Source organism: Doryrhamphus excisus, linkage group LG13 (assembly GCF_037039965.1).
Source record: "Doryrhamphus excisus strain RoL-2023G ecotype Guam linkage group LG13, RoL_Dexc_Guam_v1.1, whole genome shotgun sequence".
NCBI classification, from domain to species: Eukaryota; Metazoa; Chordata; class Actinopteri; order Syngnathiformes; family Syngnathidae; genus Doryrhamphus; species Doryrhamphus excisus.
This window is the reverse complement of record NC_136369.1, coordinates 7,410,712-7,436,033: the sequence shown is the minus strand read 5'-3', so window position 1 is coordinate 7,436,033 and position 25,322 is coordinate 7,410,712. Positions and strand designations below refer to the sequence as shown.

The 25,322-nt window shown below is 41.5% G+C and overlaps 3 protein-coding genes across 19 annotated transcripts in view; 2 read left to right on the top strand and 1 right to left on the bottom strand.

Annotated features, from left to right (window-relative positions):
* baz2ba (bromodomain adjacent to zinc finger domain, 2Ba) overlaps positions 1–1,343 on the top strand; it is a 65,308-nt gene extending 63,965 nt beyond the window's left edge. For all 14 annotated transcript variants that reach the window (XM_058088880.2, XM_058088879.2, XM_058088885.2 and 11 more), the window contains one exon: positions 8–1,343. In XM_058088880.2, coding sequence (XP_057944863.2) covers positions 8–164 — 157 coding nt within the window. In that variant the 3' untranslated portion in view covers positions 165–1,343. The remainder of the gene's footprint in view (positions 1–7) is intronic.
* A 294-nt stretch (positions 1,344–1,637) lies between these two features.
* wdsub1 (WD repeat, sterile alpha motif and U-box domain containing 1) lies at positions 1,638–25,070 on the top strand. Of its 4 annotated transcripts, none has more exons than XM_058088898.2 (13): positions 1,638–1,901; positions 2,756–3,167; positions 3,499–3,686; positions 3,925–4,011; positions 4,124–4,217; positions 4,794–4,964; positions 5,174–5,280; positions 5,379–5,396; positions 5,491–5,517; positions 5,899–6,078; positions 7,819–7,953; positions 8,031–8,231; positions 24,818–25,070. In XM_058088898.2, exons 2-12 carry the CDS (start codon positions 2,770–2,772, stop codon positions 8,180–8,182), a joined length of 1,557 nt encoding a protein of 518 aa, XP_057944881.2. In that variant the 5' UTR covers positions 1,638–1,901; positions 2,756–2,769; the 3' UTR covers positions 8,183–8,231; positions 24,818–25,070. The 4 variants fall into 4 exon arrangements, with proteins under 4 accessions (XP_057944881.2, XP_057944879.2, XP_057944877.2 ...); XM_058088896.2 differs by lacking the exon at positions 24,818–25,070 and adding an exon at positions 8,926–13,099; XM_058088899.2 differs by lacking the exon at positions 24,818–25,070 and having other exon boundaries at positions 1,643–1,901; positions 4,794–4,827; positions 4,924–4,964; positions 8,031–8,554.
* LOC131139354 (protein TANC1-like) overlaps positions 10,255–25,322 on the bottom strand; it is a 37,491-nt gene continuing 22,423 nt past the window's right edge. The window contains exons 13-28 of the mRNA XM_078795730.1: positions 24,836–25,036; positions 24,521–24,624; positions 23,728–23,836; positions 21,834–21,956; positions 21,441–21,677; positions 21,108–21,308; positions 19,903–19,984; positions 18,971–19,104; positions 18,789–18,912; positions 18,560–18,735; positions 14,336–14,468; positions 14,185–14,214; positions 14,022–14,113; positions 13,802–13,948; positions 12,588–12,688; positions 10,255–12,507 (exon numbers count right to left, since the gene is read on the bottom strand). Coding sequence (XP_078651856.1) covers positions 11,133–12,507; positions 12,588–12,688; positions 13,802–13,948; positions 14,022–14,113; positions 14,185–14,214; positions 14,336–14,468; positions 18,560–18,735; positions 18,789–18,912; positions 18,971–19,104; positions 19,903–19,984; positions 21,108–21,308; positions 21,441–21,677; positions 21,834–21,956; positions 23,728–23,836; positions 24,521–24,624; positions 24,836–25,036 — 3,369 coding nt within the window. The 3' untranslated portion in view covers positions 10,255–11,132. The remainder of the gene's footprint in view (positions 12,508–12,587; positions 12,689–13,801; positions 13,949–14,021; positions 14,114–14,184; positions 14,215–14,335; positions 14,469–18,559; positions 18,736–18,788; positions 18,913–18,970; positions 19,105–19,902; positions 19,985–21,107; positions 21,309–21,440; positions 21,678–21,833; positions 21,957–23,727; positions 23,837–24,520; positions 24,625–24,835; positions 25,037–25,322) is intronic.

Here is a 25,322-nt window from a genome sequence, read left to right as displayed (position 1 = left end):
ACTGTAGGTATCAAAATCTGGAGACTTTCATCATTGATGTCAATTTAGTTTTTGACAACTGTGAAAAGTTTAACGAGGACAATTCCGACATTGGTCGAGCTGGTCACAACATGAGGAAGTTCTTTGAGAAACGCTGGACTGAGCTTCTAAAACAAACCAATTAAAATATCCAAACATTCTTTTTCTCATCCTCATGAACCCATTCTACTTTCATATAGGGGCACCAGGTTTTACTTCATCGAGAGAGATGCGCTAAGAGAGATGCCACCATGAAATAAAGAGTTGTTACGTGAAGTGCGCTGGATTAATTACAACAGGGATCCAAAACCCCAAAGACTCGCAGAGAAATGGGGTACTGTAGTGCAATACCACTCCCTGTGTCAGAACACTGCACTGAATGAATCTTCACTGATGCGCTAGAATACTTTCCACTACCTGTAAATAGTTTTTTTTGGGTTATTTAATCGTATTATAGTGAATGTATTTAATTTTGTAATAATTATTTATGAATCAAGGTCCACTTCATTTTCTATGAAAAGGAAGAATCGAAAAAGGAATGTGTCTGTGTTCTAATTTTTCACCCAAATATCCAACAAAGCCAAGAAAAAAAAAGCTGTTTACACTGTTGAGTGCTTTGGGCATCAGAGGACTGTATTCATTAGTTCCAACTGTAAAACTGCATTCATTCAAAGGAACAGCAGAGAGACAGTTAGACAATGGGGATTCATGTGTATATACTGTTTATTAATGTCAATATTTTGTCTTGTTTGAAACGATGTGTACAAATGGATTAAGAATATTAAGATATTGTTTATGCCTTAGAATGATTGTAGCATTCTATTTTAGTGAACGTGATGAAAACATTATCATAAATATTGTTTGTACAGTATATACATATCCTCTGCAAACACTGTGGTATCCTTAATCTTGGTAGTGCCTACCCTTCCAACAGGGGCATGTAGGGGATGTTATTTTTATTTTTTGTTTTTATGACATTATTTTTTTATATGATTTCAATCCAACAAGGCCTCCAAAGTTGGACAATGACACAGACATCATTCCTCACCACAGATATGAAAACAAGGAACAAGCATTCACCAATGCTTCCGTGATGAATTTCCTCATCTGCCAGAGGACCTAAAGGCCATTTGTAACCACTGTGTTGAACCTTGCTGTGTGTTGTGGCCTGATGGAGGCAGCTAGATTTTTTTGTACCCAAGTCAAGAGTACTTGAAGTTACTTTATTTAAGATATTGTGGAAAAAAGTATCATTCTTTTGTAGGAGCTTTATTTTTCACTAGTGTGTGGCACGGACCTATTAAAAGGATGTTTTTCGACGTAAAGACATGGACATTGTTATTCTTTGAAATGCCATTTTTCTGCATGTAATTCCAAGGTAGCGTTCAAAACAATACAGTATGCTTTAAAGTGAGATCCTATTATAAATTGTCCATAGGTATGAATGTGAGTGTGACCCAATTTGCCCTGCGATTGGCTGGCGACCAGTCCAGAGTGTACCCCACCTCTCGCCCGAAGTAAGTTGGGATAGGCTCCAGCATACCCTGAGGATGAGCGGCAGAGAAAATGGGTGGATTGACAGTTGGAAAAGCTGCCACAGTCAGAACACGCCCCCGACTGGCAACATTGGGTGCAGTGCAGGATGTAAGCTTGTTTGTGTTTACTGTAGCCGGTAATGAAGGGGTCAAATTATTCTGGGGATTCATTTGAGTTTTAAAATTACTGATCGATAAGTATCGTACGTCTTGTTATGATAACGGAGAGGCGCAACTAATGGTTTCAAGACTTACATAAGTAACGCAACTCAACTGGTGTGACGTCACGACCTGCTGGGAAACCGGAAGTAAACAAAGGCGCTGTTAGTAGAAACCTCGAAGAAAAAGGTATGGTCTCTGGCATATCTGTCTTTTGACGCTGTTACATGTAGTACAGCTCTTATTGACTGTACTATGTTACCATAAAAGCTGTCGTGGAGACGAATATTAGTTTAGTAATGAGCTATTAGTAGAGGAAGCGCAAGTTAGCTTGTGTGTATCGGTAGCTTCCGTTATTTCATGTGTCGCAAGCCTGCTCAGCTGCGTAAATAAGGTTCTGATATTTGTTTCTTAGGCTTTATATTTATTAAACATTCACCACACCGAGTCACCTGCTGTATACCTTAAAGATTCGTAATAGAGAGTTGCTTAGTAGCTTCTGATAACCAGACGTAATTTCTGACGAAATGGTATGACGAAATTTGGGACACAGTAAATCACATGTTTTTTTGAGTGCATTTCATTGAAAGAACACAATTTAATGGAAATGTTTTTATTATTTTTAATTTAAACGCAGAATTTTCAACAGTGCCGAGCTCAAAGGGTGGCCAGTTGTTAACCACTTTGTTGGCCATGGTGTTGACCGCCACCAGGGGGCGCTTCACCGTATAAACTATTCATTTTCTACTGCTTATCCTCACGAGGGTCCAGGTTGTGCTGGAGCCTATCCCAGCTGTCCTCTGGCGAGAGGCGGGGTACACACTGGACTGGTCGCCAGCCAATCGCAGGGCACATATAGACAAACAACCATTCACACTCACATTCATGTCCAATGTTGTCTATTAGCAATATTTGTGACAGGAAAGCGATGGACTATATAGGGTGATTCAGACACATTTTTGTTGATTGTAGATATTTTTTTATTACCGATACCGATTGTATTGTTCTTATTGTCTTATTTACCATTTTCTACTGTCATGTAGGACCAGCTCTCGAAATGGTGTCTCTCATTTGCACTTTACAAGACCACCGAGATGACGTCAACTGGTGTGCCTTCTCAGCAAAACTGTTGGCCACATGTTCCGGGGACAAGACTGTTCGACTGTACAACACTAGAGACTTCTCTGAGCTGTCTTTCTCACCGCTGGAAGGACACGGTTATAGTGTCCACTGCTGCTGCTTCAGTCCTTGCGGACAGTTCCTGGCCTCTTGTTCAACTGATGCCACAACAATGGTCTGGTCCATGGCCACAGGAGAGATTGAGGGGGTCCTGGAGCATCCTGGTCGCAGCCCTGTCAGGATCTGTGCATTCTCTCCTGACTCCACCCACTTGGTTTCTGGCGCATCAGATGGTTCTTTGGCTCTGTGGGATTTCCCCTCCAAGCAGCTTCGCGGGTAATGTCCTAGCTTCATAATAATATCAGAGCATACCTCTGTGAATGTTCTGGACTCCTGTTTCTCTGTCAGTGCGGTACTAAGCCTGCAGTTGTGTCATAATGGGAAACTTTGTGGATGTAGAGCAACCCCATCATTGACATCAAGATGGTTGCAGTCATGTAGTGCACTCCATTTTGCCTTGTTTTTTTCATGAGGCATATCTTTAAGCACTTAATGGATATCTGATCAATACAGTTATTGTGAACATCCTGACATTAGTTGTATTTTCTTGTATAGGGGAAGAAATTAAGAAATGTAATCTGCTTCTGGTTGTGTGTGTTTTGTAAAGGACCAGCTGTGTGAGTGACACAACAATGGTGGCGTGTTCGTTCAGCCCCTGCAGTCAGGTGTTTGTCACTGGCTCTACCTACGGAGACCTCCGTGTGTGGGACCTGCATATGAACCAGTGCCATGCAGAGAAGAATGCCCATGACCTTGGTGTCACCTGCTGCACCTTTGCTCCCAACATCCTTAGCGGTAAGAGACAAAATATGCATCATGGACTGTCAATAACATTTCTTACTGGTCACATTGGGTTACATGTGTTCTTAAATGCAAATACAAATAAAACCTACTATGAAAGTTCTGGACTGTTCATACCTACGTCCGTTTGAGAACCAAATTTCTGAAACTACATATAAGCAACTCATGTTTTGCATCTGATGGGGTTGGTGCGAGTTAAAATGTAATAACTGTTTGATATATTGTATTGCAGACAGCCAAGTTGTGCAGTTCCATTTGGCATCCTGTGGACAGGACAATCATGTGAAGATCTGGTCAATAAATAAGATGAGTTCTGGAGGTAAGTTTGTAGGCCAGGCAAAGCTGGAGGAGAAAAACATTCACACCAGTAGAATCCACATTTGTACTGGTATGAGAAGTTATAGATGCCTCACAAGTCTTCCCTCTTATAGCCTTTAGGGTGCAACTCTTGCACACATTAACAGGCCATTCGGCTCCAGTCCTCACCTGTGCGTACTCTTCAGATGGTCAGCTGCTTGTTTCGGGGTAAGAAGTCACAAGAGCATTCAAATCATGATTGGACCTTTTTAAAGTTATCTTGTCTTGGACATCTTTAGAGAGCTGGATGGCGGTTTTATCATTTACAGTAGAAGGTTTGAGGGAAAGTACTGAAGTATGACCACTAGGGGGTGACATGGATCAGTCCATTTCTAATATTTATTAGGGCTGGCCGATATGGCTGTTTGCATATGTCACAATATTTTTGGGACGTATCACAATATGCATAATATAAAATTTAAAATCAACAGAGTCTTATATACCTTAATCAATATAATGAAATACACTTGTCTCATATTGTAGAGTACATTTATTTACTGGCTAACCCATCTAATGGCCTTTGTACACATTGCTACTAAATCTAACACTTGTGCTTGTCATTAAGGAAGATGTAGTCACCCATGCAATTCCAACTCCATATTTAGACATTTTTTTCACGCTAGTTTTTTGTTTACACAGTTAAATGGCAAATGGCGCTTTTATTTTGGCCGGTAGTGTGTCCTCTGTGTGAGGGAATTGGGTAAAAGAATTAACTCTAATATTTATTTATGTATATATTTGCAGCTCTGTGGACAAAACGGTGACAGTATATGACGCAGTGAGTTTCTACTGCAATACCGTATCTATGTTCAACTTCTATATGGTACCACTCGCATTTCGTGTTTTTCATAATGTTTTTTTTTTCATGTTACAGAAAAATGCTGTGTTACTTTACACATTGAATCAACATGAGAGGTAGGTCTTCTGTAGCTGAAGGTGCACTTCTACAAGCCATTCACTGTTTGCAACCCAGCTTCGCCTTTTGTATACATTCTTAAATATTTCCCATAAAAATGTACAAATTCAGATTTGTAATATTTGGAGTTGGTTTGTGTGATTTTGTGCATTTGTGAGGTCAGAAGTTACTGACACCAGGTTTTTCCACACCCAAACTGTTGCAACAGGTACGTGACTGCGTGTTCCTTCTCTCCAACTTCACCACTAATTGCCACTGGATCCATGGACAAGACGGTCAACATATGGAAAGTGGAAGATGGATGCAGTGGCCACAGTGAGATGGATTCGTACACATAATTCACCATATAAAATGTATATTAATGATAATAGTATGAATAATATTTTTGTATTACCTGCTTGACTGTACCCCAGCTGGGAAGGCGCTGCCTGGTAAGTTTTACACGCTACAAATAACACTTTTTTTCAAGCTGATCTTCTTGTGCAGTCATTTTTTGCTGTTTTTTTCTTCTTTTCTGCCTTCCAGGACAGTCTTCTCTGACATCATGTCAAGGTAGGACGCTACTTTTGGTGAAATAGTGAAATCAAATCACATCAGTTCACAGAAAAGGCGCCTACTTCACACTTTCACAAACTTCCCCAATGATTTTTATATATACATTGTATGACAAAGTTGTGACTCCTTGCTAGGTTTTGATCTGTCTGCACATGTACAATCTCCATATCCGCCTTTATGTTTCCGTCCTTTGTCAATGAGAATGTCAATGAAAGCTCTCAAGATGAATCCATAAAGTGACCCAGCTACTTAGCTGCAGCTCTTGGATCAATAGTCGGCAGGCTTCCAAGATAACATTTGGCCTTTTTTAATAAAAAGACATTTTAAAAAAAAGCAGCTGTCAAAGACCCACCATCTTGCCCTGGCTTGTCCCCTCAGCGTCCACGTCAACAGGCCGGTCCAAGCTGCTGGTCAGTGATTGGTCAGAGGAGGACGTGTCTATGTGGCTGCTGGAGGAGGGGCTGGAGGCTTTGGTGGACACGTTCAAGACCAACAACATTGACGGGATGGAGCTGCTCAGTCTCAACAAGGAAATGCTGGCGTCTGAACTGCACATAGGTGAGGAGGACTTCCTGCTCTGCTGAGTCAATACACAAGTATCCAAAATGTAAGGCAGCCCTCAGGGAGAGCCTATAAACATTTATCATTCATAAAATCCATAAGCGAATATATTACAAAGTATATAATATGAATAGTTTGAAATATCAATATTTTATCACAGGCCCAATTGGGAGTGATGCCAGCTCCCAGCATGCATAGTGGCACTTTGTAAAAAGCTGCTGAAGTTATGTTTACAGTTAAGATAGCTGTTTGTTATTCCTCATAGTAGTAGTTGCCCTACAGTATGTGTGTTTACTTACTTGTTACATGTTGTGCTGTCATTTTGTATTAGCACTGCAATTGTATGTGGTTAATATTGATAATGTCACTGTTGGTTCAGTGTTGGTGTTGCAAGTAATATTGAACTTGTGCATACTTTGCGGGCTGCATTTACATTACGTATGACACGGTGGGCCGCAAATGTGCTCATGATTGGATCCTAGGAAAGAAAATTTAAACAACAAAATATCAATTTGTTGCTACTGGGGGTTGTCAAATGGTTACAGTTTATAGTCACCTTAATCATGAGGACACTGAATTAACTTTGATTAATTGTGATGAGGGCGGCACGGCGGTCTAGTGGTTAGCGCGCAGACCTCACAGTTCCACCCTCGGCCATCTCTGTGTGGAGTTTGCATGTTCTCCCCGTGCATGCGTGGGTTTTCTCCAGGTACTCCGGTTTCCTCCCACATTCCAAAAACATGCTAGGTTAATTGGCGACTCCAAATTGTCCATAGGTATGAATGTGAGTGTGAATGGTTGTTTGTCTATATGTGCCCTGTGATTGGCTGGCGACCAGTCCAGGGTGTACCCCGCCACTCGCCCGAAAACAGCTGGGATAGGCTCCAGCACCCCCGCGACCCTTGTGAGGAAAAAGCGGTAGAAAATAAATGAATGAATGATTGTGATGAATGTCCATTGTGTTTCAATATATTGCTTGATGGCGTCCTGTAGGATTTTGAGTCTAATTGTGTTTTGAATGAAATGAATTAACGACCATTTTGATACTGGTAAACATTTTGTAGCAAAATCCTACTAAGAATGGCTATCATTATGAATAAGAATCCTGATTGACATATGAAACAGTGTAAACATGAAGTTGGATGCTCCTTGATGGAGGTTAAAAAAGGAGGATTACATGGAGTCCTGTCTTGACTATGAATGTCAACCTAATTACGCTCCAAGTTGAAGATAAGGTAACTTGGAGGTTAATGTGGGTTTTACTCAGCAAGATGATGAGGCTGCACTGAGAAAGCTTTGAGGCTGAATTCAGCACTTCGGACCCTAATCTGGAGCACTCTGCTTATGTAACTCAATCCCAAAAGTGCTATTTCCCACGAGCTCTTATCATTAGTCCCAGTCAGCCTGAAGCCATGCTTTAGGAAATGTCGGCTTATCAGATTTTTTGTATTTGTTGTCAATTGCTTGTTGTACTGTCACCCCACAGTCACGGTGCCAGGAAGTCCTTTTATGCAGCACCCAAGCCCATGAACTAAGCATGCAAGAGAATGCAATAAATGATATGGCAAAGGCTCCTTTTTTCCTTCCATCAAAGGTGTGATGACTGACAAGCCCTGTACACATGAGAAGCAAATGTTCCAAATCCTGATCCTGACCTTGTTCTTGTCTGCTGTTAGTTGGCACTCCATGTTGTTCCACGCTGTGGAACATGACATAGTGATGTGTATGTGTGTGCAGAATCAGCGGGGATGCGCAGCAAAGTCCTGAGAAAAGTAGAGGAACTGAGGAGTGAGTCGGCATCTTCTGGTGTTCCTGATGAGTTCCTGTGTCCAATCACCAGGGAACTGATGAGAGAACCGGTCCTCGCCGCCGGTGAGAAACATAACATGACACAACATCATCCTGTGTGGAGCCATGATATTCAGTGTATTGTACACACATGCAAACAGATGGATACTCCTATGAAAGGGAGGCCATCACCATGTGGATCAGCACCAAGAACCGCTCCAGCCCCATGACCAACCTCCCCTTACTGACGACTCTTCTCACCCCCAATCACACCCTCAAGATGGCCATTGCTCGTTGGCGGATGAGCCAATAGCAGCCTCCGCCACTGCTGTCACCACGGTGACAAGAAGCCCTCATTTCAGGTACACAAATATCTTCTTTAGAGATTTGGATTTCAACAAAATCTGTTCAACTCATTGCCTTTCAGTTCTGCTTTACTCTGTGTAATATCGATTTATAATGTTCAATTATGTGTCACAATTTTTCATATTTTTCATACGCAACTTATTGTTATTAGCGTCAAGATGTTTTGTGTGGGCCACTTTAAATAGACTGTCATTGAGGATGTGCTCGGCGAGCTGCCAAGCAGAACATTAACAGACAAGATGGCATTTTCCGCTCTTTGTTGAGTTCCAAGGTGGACACATATTATCATATTTCAGATCGCCCTCAACTTTCAATGTGACTTTGACATGTTTCTGCATTCTTTTCTAATGACCAGCAGGGGGCCGTACAGAAGTCTGAGAAAAAAATGTCTTTCTAAATAATTGGTCTTAAAGGGGACCTATTATGCTTGTCCACTTTCCTGACCTATAAATGTAGTTAGAATGTTGTATTCTCGTGTTAAACGATGCCAATGTTTCAGATAATGAGGTTTGCGCATTTGGAAGTGACCCCTGAAAGAAGTTTGGGATGGCTCAAAACTCTCAGTTTCAGACCGTTTTTTTCTAACACTGGCTCTCTGTGACATCAGAGTGCCAGGTTTCCTTATATGGGCGTCCGCTGTAGCCCAAGCTGCTCTTTGCCCTCCACCAAGCTCTTCTTCTCTGTTTACTGTGTCTCCCAAGAAGTGTTTTTCCAGGTGTAAGGGGAAGCTACATTTGTTTACAATTCAGAGGCAAAGATCAGGCAGAAGTGGTTGGAGTTCCTGATTCCCTACCAGCAAAAGAAAAATATTTCAATCTATCAACGGCATTCCACACTGGACTGTTTTGTGAACATGGGCCAGTATGGAGCTGGACTAGGCGACAAACGTTTCCAACATTACTTGGTCATGTCAAAGAGTCAGAAGAGCAAGCAGTAAGTAACAATTTATCAATGTCCTAACAAAAGCGGTTGTCTGAGTAGCATTATAGAGTGTGCATACAGTGACGTGCAAATTACTAGCTTACAGAGTCTGGCATTTCTAGTTGTCAATTCCCACTACAATGAATGGGTTTACCTAAGTTTTTTTTAAACACTGGTAGTCCCGCAAAAAACATGTAATGACCACATTACACGATACTGATCTACTAAAATGAAGTAACCTCTTTTCTTGAGAAGCTTTGGACTGTCCAGTCTCAACTTATAGATCAGATTCAATATCTAACACATATGGCTGTATGTTAAATGCGGATATTTTAAAAAGATAAATCCCTGTTTACTATCAACTCCTATACTGTTGGGTTCGGGAGCTATCCGGAAGCCCTCGTGAGCACTTGGAAGTGTGACCAACCACAGGCCGTTTTCATGGGAAGCATGCAATCCAAAGAAATACAGTTGGAATAGGTGCAGATTCTGGAAGATCTATAAAGCTTTCTGTGCTGGTTATTGTGTGTAGCTTCTCTACAGGAGTCCACAACTCAATACAAATGGCTGAAAAAATGATCATAATAGGTCCCCTTTAACTCAGGACATCACTGTTATGTTTTAAAGTAATTACAGTGCAATACAAGGTAAAGATCACATTGCATGTAGTCACTCGCGTAGTAGCTCATGTTAGCTATCATTGAATGTATAGCTTATCATAAACACACAATTACAAATTGGCAGTCGCTTCTCTGGGACTGCTTCTCTGTGTGTGTGTGTGTGTGTGTGTGTGTGTGTGTGTGTGTACGCACCCACCCCACAGTCATGTATGTGAATACCAGACAGCAGTGTGTGGTAGCCATGACATTTTCTGTCACAGTCAAACAACATATCAGAACCAGTATGTCAGTAGTGACAAAGTGACGTTTTAAAACCACTGCAAACTACAATCACAATAATAAACATTGTTGTGTTCATAGAAAAATTACATAATAGTACAGCATGTAACCAGCATTTAGCACCTTGCATTATGGTAGTTTGGACCCATTTGTGTATGAATAATACACATGGTGTTGAGGTGATGGAGGTCTCTTGTACAATTTAAAAGACTTGCTTTATTGGTCATGGCTTTAATGTCAAGAGGCGTTTCCTCTAATTCCTATCATTTCTATACATTGTAACACTTTTTCAAATGATATGCTGTACTGTGAAAGAAACATAAATACTGAGTCATCCACCATTATTTTATTGTACCACAAGGTGGCCACATTCTGTAATCCATAGCATGGAAAGCGTTTATGACAACGATGGACATATTGTTATAATTCTACTGTATGATGTCCGTTTAATTTTGGACTCCTTGTGTTCAGTAAAACCAATAAACACTTCATACATCTCCTGCTATGCAAAAATAAATAACATATACAGTGATTATTATTATTATATTAAAGCAACCCAATATAGACAATAAGGTTTTAACGTTATCATCTACATTTGTTCATCTCAGAAGAGAAAAAAAGAGCACACCATTTTTAAAAGGCTGTATGTTGACAAAGAACCACTTACAAGGGAATATATATCATCTGCAAATATAGTGTACATTGTACAAATATAAATGTTTATTTTTTTAAAAGACACTTGACAATCGAAATGGTCTTATCCTGCAACTAGTGTGAGGTTGTCGATATTATTCGTGCACAAAGCTTTCTCAGACTAGAATTTTTGATATAAGGAATACAATTCAGACAATGTACTACTTGGTTTAAAACTACTTAAGGTATGTGTGGTATTTCTGGAATACACAAGTGTGTTAGCTGTAAACATGTAAGCAGAAGCAGACGAGCCCGTTATTGGACCACTGATTCTAGATTGCAAATGCGATGCAGCAGCAGAACTCCACACACAGGTTCACAGGTTCAAGAGCCCTGCTACCTTGCACGGGACTTGGGTTCTGTTTTTGTGCTTGGACCAACTATTCAGACATTTGACTCGATAAATGAGCGCTTGGGCTTGATGGGCGCCATGTGCAGTGTTGGGTTGTCTCTGGTCAGGCTGGTCTGCCTGTGCCTTCCGTCCGGAAATCGTAACTGGGACGACATGGCGGCTCTCACCTCTCGCTGGTGGAGCCGCTCCCCGAAGTCACTGCTCTGCTGCTGACCGCTGGCGTGATTTCCAGACAGCGTGTCCTGGAAGGAAGAGCGCTTGTACTCATTGTTCAAACCTTGGAACTCCAAGACAGACATGCTGAAACTTTCCATGCCTCCTCCTCCTCCTCCTTGGCCCTGCCGCCCAAAGCTCGGGGTCTGCTGGCTGTGCACCCGCACTGCTTTGTCCGTGACCCCCATGAAGGGCCGCGGCTTCATCTCTGCCTTAGACTTGAAGCTGCCGCTGCTTTTAATGGGGCACGGCGGGTCCAGGACCTGTTGCTTTCCATTGTCTGAGAGGTTCCCACTGGAAGCCTGGCTGGAGCTGGAACCCCTAGAACCAGCTGTTCCTGCTCCACTAGCCTCCCTCCTGACTTCCACAGCAAGTGCCAGGCCATCCAGAGCCACAGAGTGGGTGGCGAGTCTGTCAGAACCCCTGGAAAAGCTGGATGAACGGGGCTGGTACATATGAAGAGGGCCCGGCGGCGAGGAGCTGTTTGGGGACATGGGGTGGTAGTGCTCTGTGGGACTGAGCCCGGAATGTTCTGTGGCTGATCCAGTGCTGATGTCAAGGCCCAGCACAGGTGCAGGCCTCAGGGAGGTGGAGATGTGTCGCCCTGGCAGAGGACTGGACGGTCCACAAAGAGACAGAGGTCTGCCCACCACCCTGTTCCCTGACTGGAGGGAGTGGCAATGGTGATGTGTCCTGCTGCCCTGGTTTGGAGTATGCCTGTGGACAGCAGGAACCGGCTCAGGCAAGTCCATGAAGAGTGGGTTCTGGACATAATCCTCTTGAGGAAAACATGGCGCCTGATCTGCTAACCCAAAAGCCATGCCACCAGGGAGGGTTCTGTTTGGACCATATGGATTCAGAGGCCAAAATTCCGAGCCGCATTGCAGATTCACCTCGTCTTCATCCTCCTTGTCGTGGTCTTGCTGTGGACAAGGGTTCTCCTCTGGGATGGGTCTCTCCAGACTTCCCTGTGAATACATGTCTGCCTCGTCCTCAGTGGCGTGATGATGATGATGATGGTGGCTGAGAGGATCTCTGCTGTACGTCTGTGATGCGTTACTGCTGCTGTTGCTGGACATCCGCTGATGGTGTTTGCATTCCTCCTCCACTCGCACCAGCAGGCGTCGGATCTCACGGTTGGACGGGGAGAGTCGTGATGCTTCATGGAGGTCCGCCAGCGCCTCAGCAAAATGCCTTGGAAGGACAATGGAATGTACTTTTCATTCTCCGACCTCTGCGCTTTGGTTCTACGGATGACACGTGAACTCTCGTACCTGCTGCTCCTCTTGGCTCGTGCTCTGGCATAGTAGGCCTCATAAGACCGAGGCTTCAGGTCCAGGGCTTTTGTTGCAAACTCCTCAGCGATGCCAAAGTCCTGAGTTTTTACACCAAAAAAACAGTTTAGCATTTAAACTTCAAGTGTTTCCGGCTTTAGAGTATTGCCTGGTACTAAAAATAGACGGTGTAGACATTGAAAGGGTAAACGAAAATACATTTCTGGGGATCACAATAGATGAAAATATGAGATGGAAACCTCATATTACAAATATACAACATAAGGTGGCCAGAAATATTTCAATATTGAACAAAGCAAAACTTGTTCTCAATCAGAAATCACTCCACACTCTTTATTGCTCTCTGGTTCTACCATATCTTACTTATTGTGTGGAAATATGGGCTAATAACTATAAAAGCAATCTTCACTCGCTAAATGTACTGCAAAAAAGGTCAGTAAGGATAATTCATAATGCCGCCTACAGAGAACATACTAACTCCTTATTTCTAAAATCACAAATACTTCAACTTGCTGATATAGTTACAGCTAAAATAATGCATAAGGCTAAAAACAACCAATTACCTAAAAATGTCATCCAATACTTCTCTACAAGAGAGGAGAAATATGATCTCAGGGAAGAACTACATTTGAAACACTTCTATGCTAGGACTACGTTAAAAAGCCATAGCATTTCAGTATGTGGAATCAAACTATGGAATGGATTGAGTAAGGAACTCAAACAATGCACAACGATGAGCCAATTCAAGAAACAATACAAGCAGTTGATGTTTGCTAAATACAAGGATGAAGAGTCTTGAACCAGTCATGATGTGCTATATATATCACTATATTGATACTTACTATGGTACCCATTATGTCATTGGATGCTCATATCACCTTGTACTTCTGAACGAGGTACATTATTTAAAAAAACAACAACCCTTAAACTGTATTTTGGAAAGCAGGAAGTGAACAAATGTAACAGTTACTGATTGTAAAAGTACCAGATGGAGGGGTAGGATTTAATAAGCTTTGCTTCTTCCTACTCCTTTTGGACATGTGGAACTGTGAACTGATTATGTGATGCACTCAATTGTAATCTGATGCATGTTCAAATGAAATAAAACCATTACCATTACCAATGCTGATAGATATAGATATTGATATATACAGGATCATGGGCACCATCTGCGTCTAATAAACATGACTTACGTTGGTTTTCCTTCGGCAGCGGGATAGGTTGAGATAGAGAGATACTCGCAAGTCTTTGAGCCCCTTTAGCTCCTCCCCTTGACCTTCTCGAGGCAGCTTCCTCAGAGCATACTGGTAGCGTTGGCCAGCCTCCTTCATACGTCCCTTCTAGAAGTAAGAGAGCGGAATAGTGTATAAACAGGAATACTACCACTATTGAAGACGTATACCATCAAAGTACCTTGTAAAGCAGGTTTCCTTCCTCCATGAGCTTCTGCAGCAGGATGAGGAGGATATCTGGTTTGGTGGAAGCCATCGCCCAGGTGGCGTGACCTGAAGGTTGCACATATTTATCAGTCTCTTGTCTATTCTTGTTGTCTCTTGAACTTGCATTAGGCATGTACCTGATCTATCGTGTGGAGCTGTTCTGTAGCCTGATGGTTGATGAAGGAGCCCATCCGCGGATAGAGAGAAGTGAGATAGTCACAAAAGTGTTGGATGGATCAGTTTTAAAGTGCTTATGGAATAAAACGTGTGGTGGTCTGGTGCATGTACCCATCTTGGAGCCTTTCTTTAGCAGCGAGGCCACCAGGGACGGATTCTGGCAGCCTAGCGTGTGCTCTGCTGCCCTACTTCCGTTGTTGTCCGTCCTCTCCAGCACCGCACCGTGTTCTAGCAGATAGTGAACCTAGCGATGCAAAGGAATAGAACAGCAGAGGAGGAGTCATTTCCTGATCAGTTTATCCTCGTCAGTCTTCATCTCATCTATTGATCTATAATGTGGATTGCTACTATATACAGCAAGGGTCTCAAACACGCGGCCCGCGGGACACTAGTTTGAGGCCCCCGCCTTGATATGAAAGTTTAATGTTAGTGCGGCCCGTGCAAGTTTGATATGGATGCTGTATGGTATCATGTACCCAGAAAAAATTATTACGTTTGATTAATGTTCATGTTAAAGGTTAAATAACTTAACAGTTATCTTCCCTATCCGTGTGGAAGTGGTAAGTTTTTGGCTCTTTAAGTTTAAAGGAACTTGAAGGCTACCGTTTAGGTCGCTAGTTCTCTAGTTTGCGAGTTATCATGTGTCTCAAGACCCTGCAGTTGCGCAATTTGTTGTAAATAAAAAGAGTATAAATGTGACTATAGTCGTGTTTTGTCATGTCTACAGGGCTCTAATAATGCTTTGTTCATTTTAATCTGAAAAAAATAATTTGTCTACCCACCAACTATATGTGGTTTCTTAAGTTTTTATTATTTGCCGTTTTATTATTATTATTATATCTATCTATTACTGATTGATTGACTTTCTTTATTCTTGATTTGTTTATTTTTCATCTTATTTTGTGCAGAAAAATAAAAAGTAAGATATTTGAGAACAGTGGAATGTTTTATCAGAGCTTTTATTGTAGAAAATCGGAACCAAAGCACTGAAAAAGTTTGTATATTTTTCTGTTTTTAATAAATGCGTTTTTTTTTTTTTTGGAAAACCTGATGCGGCCCTGATATACAGTATATATAATCTATAAACTCAAATAGGCAATTTCTTCCACAAAAAAAAAAACTCATTCACTCTGTTAGTGGTAATTTTTTAGTGTTTGTTTTTACTGATAATATTATTTTCATCAACGATTGATATTTTCACACTTTCACCATATTTGTGTCCTGCCTGATCCAAATGTCTGTTTGGCTATGGAAGTACTGGCGTGCTTCACCAGCCAATCTGTGCAAAAGATTTGCAGTAAGGCGAACACAAGTTAATGATTGTAAGTCATTTCTGGAATTACGATAGGTAAGCAGTTTATGTAGACATTATTATGTAGGCCTTTTAGAGCAGGGGTAGGGAACCTATGGCTGTTTTGATGACTGCATGTGGCTCCCAGACATTAGTTAACACCATAACATTTGTTTGCTTTCTTCTTATGCTGACATTTTAAAGTAAAACAGAAAGCACAGTGTTAAAAATATAACATTTTCCAATGCTTTTTAATCCATCCACCAATTTGCTTTACAATGCGGGTTGCCATAGCCAATGCCAGCTGTCTTCCCATATTCACCGGGTCAGACACTAAAACTCGATTATTATTGGAAAATGGGGTAGCCTCCCGGGGTCCTCGCTCCTTTAATCAAATAGTCAGCTAGTTAATTCTGCTGAGCAAACCCTTTTGATGAAGAAGATTGCAAAAAGAAAAAAAAAAGAGTAAAGTACAAAAACCATGCAACCAGAAGTCAACAAAATGGGATTGTTTGTCTTGGCGCATGCACCAACCTTTGAAGTAGATCAGGGGTCTCAAACTTGCGGGCCAAATGCGGCCCGTGAGACGCTAGTTTGAGGCCCCCACCTTGATACCAAAGTTTAATGTTGAAATGACAGCTTAAAGCTGTGTGCACATCGGACACAATTAACATGATTTTGCCCCGCCCATACTGTTACCCTACCCAGGGGTCGGGAACCTTTTTGGCTAAGAGAGCCATGAAGGCCAGATATTTTAAAATGTGTATCTGTGAGAGCCATATACATTTTTTTTAAACATTGAATGCAATAAAATGTGTGCATTTTTATGTAAGACCAACAGTTTTAGATAATGGGCTCTAATTACGTAGACCAGGCACACTACCCCACGCCAATGGGGTGTGGCCAGCACACTTTCGTGAGCAGCGCAGTGTCTAATAATAAATCAAATACTTGTTGCCATTAATACAACTTCTGCTGCTGCATAATTTTGCACCGTACTCAGTATATTTCATTCTTTTGGCCATCTTTGCCAGAAGGCTTGGTTCTGCAGCTTTAGCTAGGTGACTATTTGACTAAAGGAGAAAAGTTTATATTTACATGTTGACATCTCAATGACCGAGGTAGACTACCGCATTACCCAGTAATAATCGAGTTTTGGTGTTTGACCTGGAAAATATCAGGAAAGATGGATATGGTCGGCCGTATTGCAGTAGAAAATAGAACGAATTAAAATGCATAAAAAATTTGTTGATTTTTAATATTATTTTTAACAGTCATTTCTGTGATGTTTACTTTAAAATGTTAGCAAAAATAAATTTTTATTGTGGTAAGAAATGCTTGAGAGCCAGATACAGTCATCAAAAGAGCCCTACCTGGCTCCCGAGCCATAGGTTCCCTACCTCTGCCCTACCCTGTTACCCTGCCCTGTTTTGCTTTGGATTAGCAATGAAGCTAAAGGCTTATGACGCTGGGTACAAATAAATGCAGGAAATGATTTGGAATAAAACGGAAAACACAAGTCAAGATAAAGCATCTCATCAAACATGTTGCTAAAGTTACGACGCTGCTCCCAGATGGAACTGAGTACGATGCTAACTTGCTAATTGGGTAAAATTATTAAGTTTCATTAATGTTTATGTTAAAGGTTAAATAACTGTTAATACTGTACATTTGAATCTGAAAAAAATTATTTCTCTACCAACTGTACTTATTTATTACTGATTGATTTATTGTCTTTATTCTTAATTTGTTTATTTATTTTTTTAATCTTATTTTGTGTATAGAAAAATAAAAATTAAGATATTTGAGAACAGTGGAATGTTTTATCAGATATTTTGGTGTGGAAAACCAGAACCAAAGAACTGAAAAAGTGTAGGCTACAGCAGAAGCAAAAGCATTGAAGCATTTTTTCCAGTTTTTAATAAATGCGTTTTTTGTTTTTTTTTAAACCTGATTCGGCCCAGCTTCACCCAGAACCTAGCTCCGGTGGCCCCCAGGTAAATTGAGTTTGAGACCCCTGAAGTAAATATGAAGGGCCATAACTGCCCTTTCCATCAAGGTAGTCTTAACAAGAGGTTTAAGAGTGTAATTTCATTTACTAAAATTGATTCATAAATTAAAGCGACAGAAAGGCATTTTCAAATAATCCGCCCATATGACCTTTCTATAAATGATTTGTTTTTGTATGAAACTCTACCAAAGCCTAACAACAACAGGCTTAATATATGCATGAAGGTTGTTTTGCTTCAACATAAATCTAATAAAGTCTCTAATAATCTCATCATAGGCTAAAGATAGAATCTTTGCACAAATTCTATGGCTTGATGAATCTAAGAATGTTTTAGGTCAGGGGCCTCAAACGAGTCATGTATCATGTACCCAGAAAAAATTATTACGTTTGATTAATGTTCATGTTAAAGGTTAAATAACTGTTAATAGTTATCCTCCCTATCCGTGTGGAAGTGGTAAGTTTTTGGCTTTTTAAGTTTAAAGGAAATAACTTGAAGGCTACCGTTTAGGTCGCTAGCTCTCGAGTTAGCATGTGTCTCAAGACCCTGCAGTTGCGCAATATGTTGTAAATAAAAAGAGTATAAATGTGACTATAGTCATGTTTTGTCATGTCTACAGGGCTCTAATAATGCTTTAATTTTAATTTGAAAAAATAATTTGTCTACCCACCAACTACAAGTTTTTATTATTATATTTATTTATTACGGATTGATTTTCTTTATTCTTGATTTGTTTATTTATTTTTCATCTTATTTTGTGTAGAAAAATAAAAAGTAAGATATTTGAGAACAGTGGAATGTTTTATCGGAGCTTTAGTTATATTTAAGTTTATTCATTTTTCTGTTTTTAATAAATGCGTTTTTTTGGGGGGGAAAACCTGATGCGGCCCAGTCTCGCCCAGACCCTAGCTCCAGTGGCCCCCAAGTAAATTGAGTGTGAGACCCCTGTTTTAGGTAGAACATCTGCACAGCTGTTCTCCACTTACAGCAGGTGTTTGGTGTATACATTGTGTGTCCACCGTTTTTGACACTCACTGCATCAGCGTCCCCATTTAGAGCAGCAAGGTCGAGAGGAGTGCGTCCCTGCCTGTCAGCTTGGTTCAGGTCTGCACCGGCGTCCACCAGAGGCTGCAGCACACCCCTGTGACCTTTCATGCAGGCCCAGCTCAGCGCTGTCAGACCCTCGTGATCCACAGAAGATAGAGATGCACCTATATAAGACACCAAATGTTTAAACGTTCAGGTGTTCAGGTCAGTCTCTCACCTTTGGACAGTAGCAGCTCCACGGTGTTGACGTGGCCTTCAGAGGCGGCCAGCATCAGCGGCGTGCGCCCCTGCTTGTCGCTCACACTGATGTCTGCGTTGTGTTTCAGCAGCAACTCCGCTACCTGACACAGGAAGTAAAAATCAATATTTGCTTCAAGGTGATTGCTTGCGTGTTCTCACCTGTGTGTGCCCGTGTTTGACTGCGCTGAGCAGAGGAACCATTCCTCTGCGGTTTGGCACCTCCAGTCCGGCTCCTCGGTCCAGAAGGAGTGCGCACACCTCCGTCCTCCCTCTCCCTGAAGCTGCACTCAGCACTGAGAAAGAGAGTACAGATGAAACCAGGTGGAGTAGATGCTAACACAAAACAATCTCTGAGCATGAGTTGCACAGCCGTGTTTAATCCTCAGACAAAATGTTGCAGATTCCACCCATGATGTTAGCTAAAAGCACACGAGATAGATGTGATCCCAATGTGCACGCATGTGACTCGTCATCACCACCTGTGATAATAGCAGCGCTAGCACTCATTCAAATGTGAACATTTGAGAGGCTTCAAGCTCAGCACTATTGGACCAGAGAGGACTGCGTAATAGAATTACACTCTAATGGAGCTGGAAGCACAGATAGCACACACATCCTCCGACATGCTTTCAGGAAATGGACCTAACAGAATTTGCCAAGCAGTACTTCTGCATCCGTGATGAAGGTAAGAGTATTACGACTAAATAACAGATGCTACAAATGTACTGCATGTTCCACCTGATAAATGCACTGCGTCATTTGCCCTCAAAACAAAAAGATGACTACCATTGAATCCATAGTTGATAACAGAATGATGGACTCTTGATGAAACTAGAAAGACTAGCATTTTAATTTTGTACAGAACATAAATACTAAATACGATTCTTGCAATTTTTCAGCTATTTTTCAAATTTTGCGAGTCTTAAATAAGTGTTTATTCTGTCCGGAATAACATGGTATGAGCTATTTTAATCAATTGGACTTGTTGTGCATCCACTTGTAATACAGGTATGTTTTCATATCACACATACAGTAAGAATATGGAAGTGTGTGACAAGTAAAATGTTGTGAGTGATCGAAGAAAAATGCACCCGTTTCTCCCCAGAGAGAGTCGTGAGCATCCATCTGCACGGCCAGCTGTTCATCTTCCAAGTCCAGCAAGCTCTTTACCACCTGCAAAAAAAAAATAATTTAGTCTCCTGGATTGATGTTTTGCTGTGCATAGACAACACTTAAAGGGGACCTGTTATGATTTTTCCACTTTTCTGACCTATAAATGTAAGTAGAATGTTGTATCATGGTGTTAAACAATGGTTTACGTGTTTGGAAGTGAGCTCTGAAAGAGACTTGGATGGCTCAGAACGCTTGGTTTCAGAGGGCGTTCTAACACTGGCGATTTGTGATTGCCGTCACAGATTGCCGGGCTTCCTTATATGGACGTGTGCTGTAGGCCAGATACACTCTCTGCCCTACTCCGAGCTGCGCTTCTCTGTTTACGGTGTCAGCAGGAAGTGTTTCTTCGGGAAAGTTACATTTGTGACAATTCCTACCAAGGAAATCATCAGGCACAAGTGGTTGCCGTTCCTGATTCCCTACCAGCAAAAGAAAAATGGCATTCCACACTGGACTGTTTTGTGAACATGGGCCACTATGGAGCTGGACTAGCTGACAAACTTGCAGAAGCCCGACACTTTTCCAACATTACTTACAATGTCCTAACTGTTTATTTTGTAATGGAACATTATAGAGTGTAGCATTATAGAGTGTGCATACAGCAAGCCTATAGCGGGTGGGTCAGTGGGTAGTCCCGCAAAAAAATGTGTAATGACTACATTAGACATTACCGATGTTGTAGAAAATGCTAAAATGCTAAAAAGCTACTTACCATTGAAAATCACATTGAAGTAACCTCTTTTCTTGAGAAACTTCCGACTGTCTCTACTCCCGGATGGGATTCAGGATGCAACACATATGGCTGTATGTTAAAAGTTATTATCAACTCCTATAAAGTTGGGTTCGGCAGCTATCTGCACAAAACCGGAAGTCCTTCTGAGCACTTTTGAATGTGACCAATCACACAATAAATTAAAACACACCATTTTTGCAGGAAACACGACATCCAAAGAAATACAGCTGGAATAGGTGCAGAGGAACTGGAAAGCTTTCTGTGCTAGTTATTGTGTGTAGCTGCTCCATAGTAGACCACAACAAAATGAGCATAATAGGTCCCCTTTAACTATTAAAGCATAGCAAATGGCATGTGGTCAGTACGGTATTCCAGTATGGAGTTGTGTACCTGTGTGTGTCCTACACTGGCTGCAGCTGTCACCGCCTGTTGTAAAGCCAGATTTTTCCCAACCGTAGTCTCGTGTTCCTGTGGATCGGTGGGGTTCTCGGGGGCCCAATCCTGCCCCAACAAAATGTTGATGATCTCTGTGTGGCCCTTCAGTGCGGCATGGACCAGCGCACATTGGCCGTTCTTATCAGCATGGCCCACCTGGCGCACAGAGGGACACACAGACGCATTTACAGCGGCCCCGGCCAATGCTTCCAACACACTGGGCCCAGATGAGCCTATGAACCTGTGATTCCACATCCACATCCTCTCACTGAACACAATGTGACCGACCTTGGCCCCTTTCTTGCAGAGCAGGCTGACGACATCAGCGTGTCCTGCAGCAGCCGCCAAACACAGAGGCGCCATGCCGCTGTCGGTAGTCCCCTCTATTGGAGCGCCCATTTCCATTAACAAGGCGACCATCTCCGCATGTCCCAGGTGGGCATGGATTGCCAGGATGGGGGCGTGTCCTACCACCTCTGTACACCAGCTCACGTTAGCACCACCTAGCATCAACAGACGACTGACCTGCATGGTGTTAAGAGAAAGGGATCTTTCAGTACAAGACCCCTTGAAAACACAGTAAACCTCCTCTAAGCCAATAAAGCTTAAAAAAAAAACATCATTAAAAGAACATCATTTATTTCACATGAGAGTGTTTTTCATGTGTGAAATGTAGGTCACCTTGATGTTAGGTGTGTACAGATTCCTTAGGGAGGCCAGTGCAGCAGAGAGGCTGTCTGTGCTGCAGTTCACCCACATGGCCTGCAGGACGCTGGATGACACGCCTGTCTTCTTACTCAGACCCTTTGAAGACAAATTAAGGAAATGAATCAAGGTTGACATGGACATGGATTTTCAGATGACATTAAAATTTTTGTCACCTGCAGAACTTGTTTTTGTTGTACTTGTCGAGGAAGAAACCAGTTCATTTGTACTGCCAATTTCTCATGTATCCTTAAAAAACTCCGATCATTGGGATTACAATGGCTATTACAGTTTTTCCTCAATTGTTTAAACACATTTACTGAAAGGATGCCTCATATTGTCAGAACTCTACACACAAATCCAAAAATCACACACACATTTCTGAAAACCCCTCAATTCTCCTGCAAAATGAAACTTTCCATCCAAAACAGTCTTCATTCTTCTCAAAATGCTGTTTTGTCTCCAAATGACGCACACAAACCACTATATGAACAAACATTCATATGAACCAGTTGAACACTGATGTGCTCAGTGTAAAACACTGTGGTTACATCATATTCACCATGACTCGGGCATTTTTGTGTTCAGTGTGACTTGAGAATTGTTTTTTGGTTTTTTTTGTATTTTTTTGACACTCATTCTCACCTCTGGCTTTCCCTCTGATTTCAATGTTGGCGTCCATTGTTCTAAAACAGAGAAACTCACCTGTTGCCATTTTATGCTAAAGCTCTGATTGCAAATTGTAAAAATGTGTGACAGGTGTTTACCCATGTGATGAGTCCGTGTGAATAATAGGAATATTCATTTTACTGTTTTGAGTGGCATTGTGGTATTTGTGAAAACAAGAAGTTTACTTCATGAAAATTGTGCCAAAACTCAGAGAATTGTGTGTAGTGTTTTGAAAAAAAGTGTGTTGTGGATCTGCAGTCCGAGTGTAAAGCAGGAATTGTGCTTATAGTTTAGCAGACTTAGTTCATGGAGTTGGTGCATTGGTTATATGTTGTGGTCATTGGGTCTCAGGCATCACAGATTGTGTGTAAACAATCGAGAAAAACTGTAATGGTACATACACAATGTCTCATGTTTAGCCTTTGTGTGTGTGTGGGGGGGGGGTGCACTGTTGTTAATGAATGTCATCCAAAATAATATGTCTCTACCCGAATCTTTTAACCTTATGTACTTTGACATTCTGGCAGCTATCAGAATGTCCTTACTTTTTCGAGTTTTTAAAATGCTTTTTCCAAACATGAATAGCAAGGGTGCTCATTACGTCGATCACAAGCCCTGGTTTGGGTCCACCGTGTAAACGTCACTTTATAGGTGTCACTTTATAGGTGTCAATTTCAGCTGACACAAGTCAGCTGAAATTAATCGCTCTTGCTTCCCCGCAGCATTTCAAGCTAAACACAGAGATGCAACTCTCAGCTTTATTATTCTGATTGCGGATAAACTAACTCAGAGGTATATCTGTTATACCTGTAACAAAACTTTGGGCAAAAAGTATTGTTTGTTGGCTCCACTACAGAAATCACTACAGTCCACTGTGCGTCCTAATAAACACCATGTTGCTATTTTGACTGGAAGAACTCAGGTCAGTACTACTACAGTACAGTACTACACAAAATATTAAATAATTATAATTTTGGTATCAACTACTTTGATTATCTGTAAACTTTGAAAATGTGAATGTGAAATACTAATCACAATCATATTTCTAAGATTACCAGTATTTTATGTGTTTTATAGAAAGAAGTAGATTATTTTGACTTGGAACTTTGACCAAAATCTTGTCTTATTGAACCTTTTTGGCAGTCCAATCATATCATATGCATTTATGACATTGTGACATTTGTGATAACACACTGGATACCTTGAATATGTGAGCCTTGAGGATGTGATGTCCCAGTTCCATGGTCTGCTGACGGTTCAACTTCCCCTCCTGTCTGGAGAACATAAACGCCAGGAGAGCATGGCCGCTCCTGTGGGCATACATGTAGCATTAGTCGTGGGCGGCCAAGGCCATCAATGCCTTCTCTGCTGGCCTACATTTAAAACTTACATTTATTCCCATTCTTATTATCTTCACTTTGAAGTGTGTCTCTTGGCTGCTGTATGTGGAGGTTACATTTTTTGGCCAATCAGTTCTTAGTTCCTTGTGTTGCCATGTCAGTAGTGATGTTTTATGTCACTTAAAACACTATTCTTTCATTTCAGATTTGCCTGATAGAGCCAACTAGCTTGCCCACAATAATGCTATTATTCTCTGATTGGTTACTGTTGTCCTTTCATCCCATCCTAAAAGACTCAATCATTTACCCTTTAAAAAATAAACAAGGTACAGCCATCTTGGTCTCAGGTAATGGTCTCATGCTAATGAAAGTGATACCACCCAAACAATCATCGTCGGTGGAAGAGGCCCCACTCCATTGTATCCCAATGACGGTCATTTGACATCACAAAATTGATGTCCCATCTAGTCTTTGAGTATGAACTGATGAAGCCAGGTGAAACGTCTTCTACGACCACCAGTTGCGATAGATTCAATGCCCTGAGACTACTTATATAGTGTTATACACTTGGACATTTCTTGGAAAGCTGTATAGCCACGCAAATTCCACACTATTGCACAACTTGACTGGGGTGCACAGCTCTATTTGCATCACCTTGGGTCACAGAGGAAATCCGTGCTTTCTCCATCTGCTCTCCAGACCAGCCACTCTCTGAAGGAGGGATGACACAGCATGCGTGTGCCATCTCTCCGTCTCACCTGTACAAACACAAGCAATATGCTAATTAGAAGACATCTCAAACACATCTTTATTGTCATTAATGGTATATATTAGCTGTTATATATACGTATATATAGAGCTGGCAATAAATACAGATTCTTAAGCCTAAATATTTGCAGGAATCCATCCAGACATTTGAGAGTGTTTATGAGTCTTTGTCTTTCCATGCAGTGGTATCACGAGTCTCACCATGAATCCAGCCAGACTGTCTAATCTCTGCTGGAAGTCCTTCCACTCCAGCTCCCCCTTCACACTGCCCGCATTCAGCGCCCGGAACATTTGTTCATCTGTCAGTGGGTGCAACGACGCCAGGGCCACATTTAGTACCGGAAGCACTCGCTCAAAGACGTCCTTATCTGGGAAGCTCACGCGACACATCAGCAGGTACACCTAACACATGTTCACCAGTAAAAAATAACAGACTATTACAATTAAAACAAAATCATACCGATAACTCGCAGGTATTTAAGTACACCACTACACAAAGTCATCATATCATCATATGATAGTCATCATATTAACTTTTTTAAACGTGTGTGCACAGCACTTGCTCATCTACTGGCCTGCTTCATACTGTTGATTACGTAACATCTAAAAGCATCAGTCATTTGCTGTGAGCTATTTTAGTTTTCCTTTATAAATCTTTTATCCTTGATGATAGATTTGTGAAGTTAGT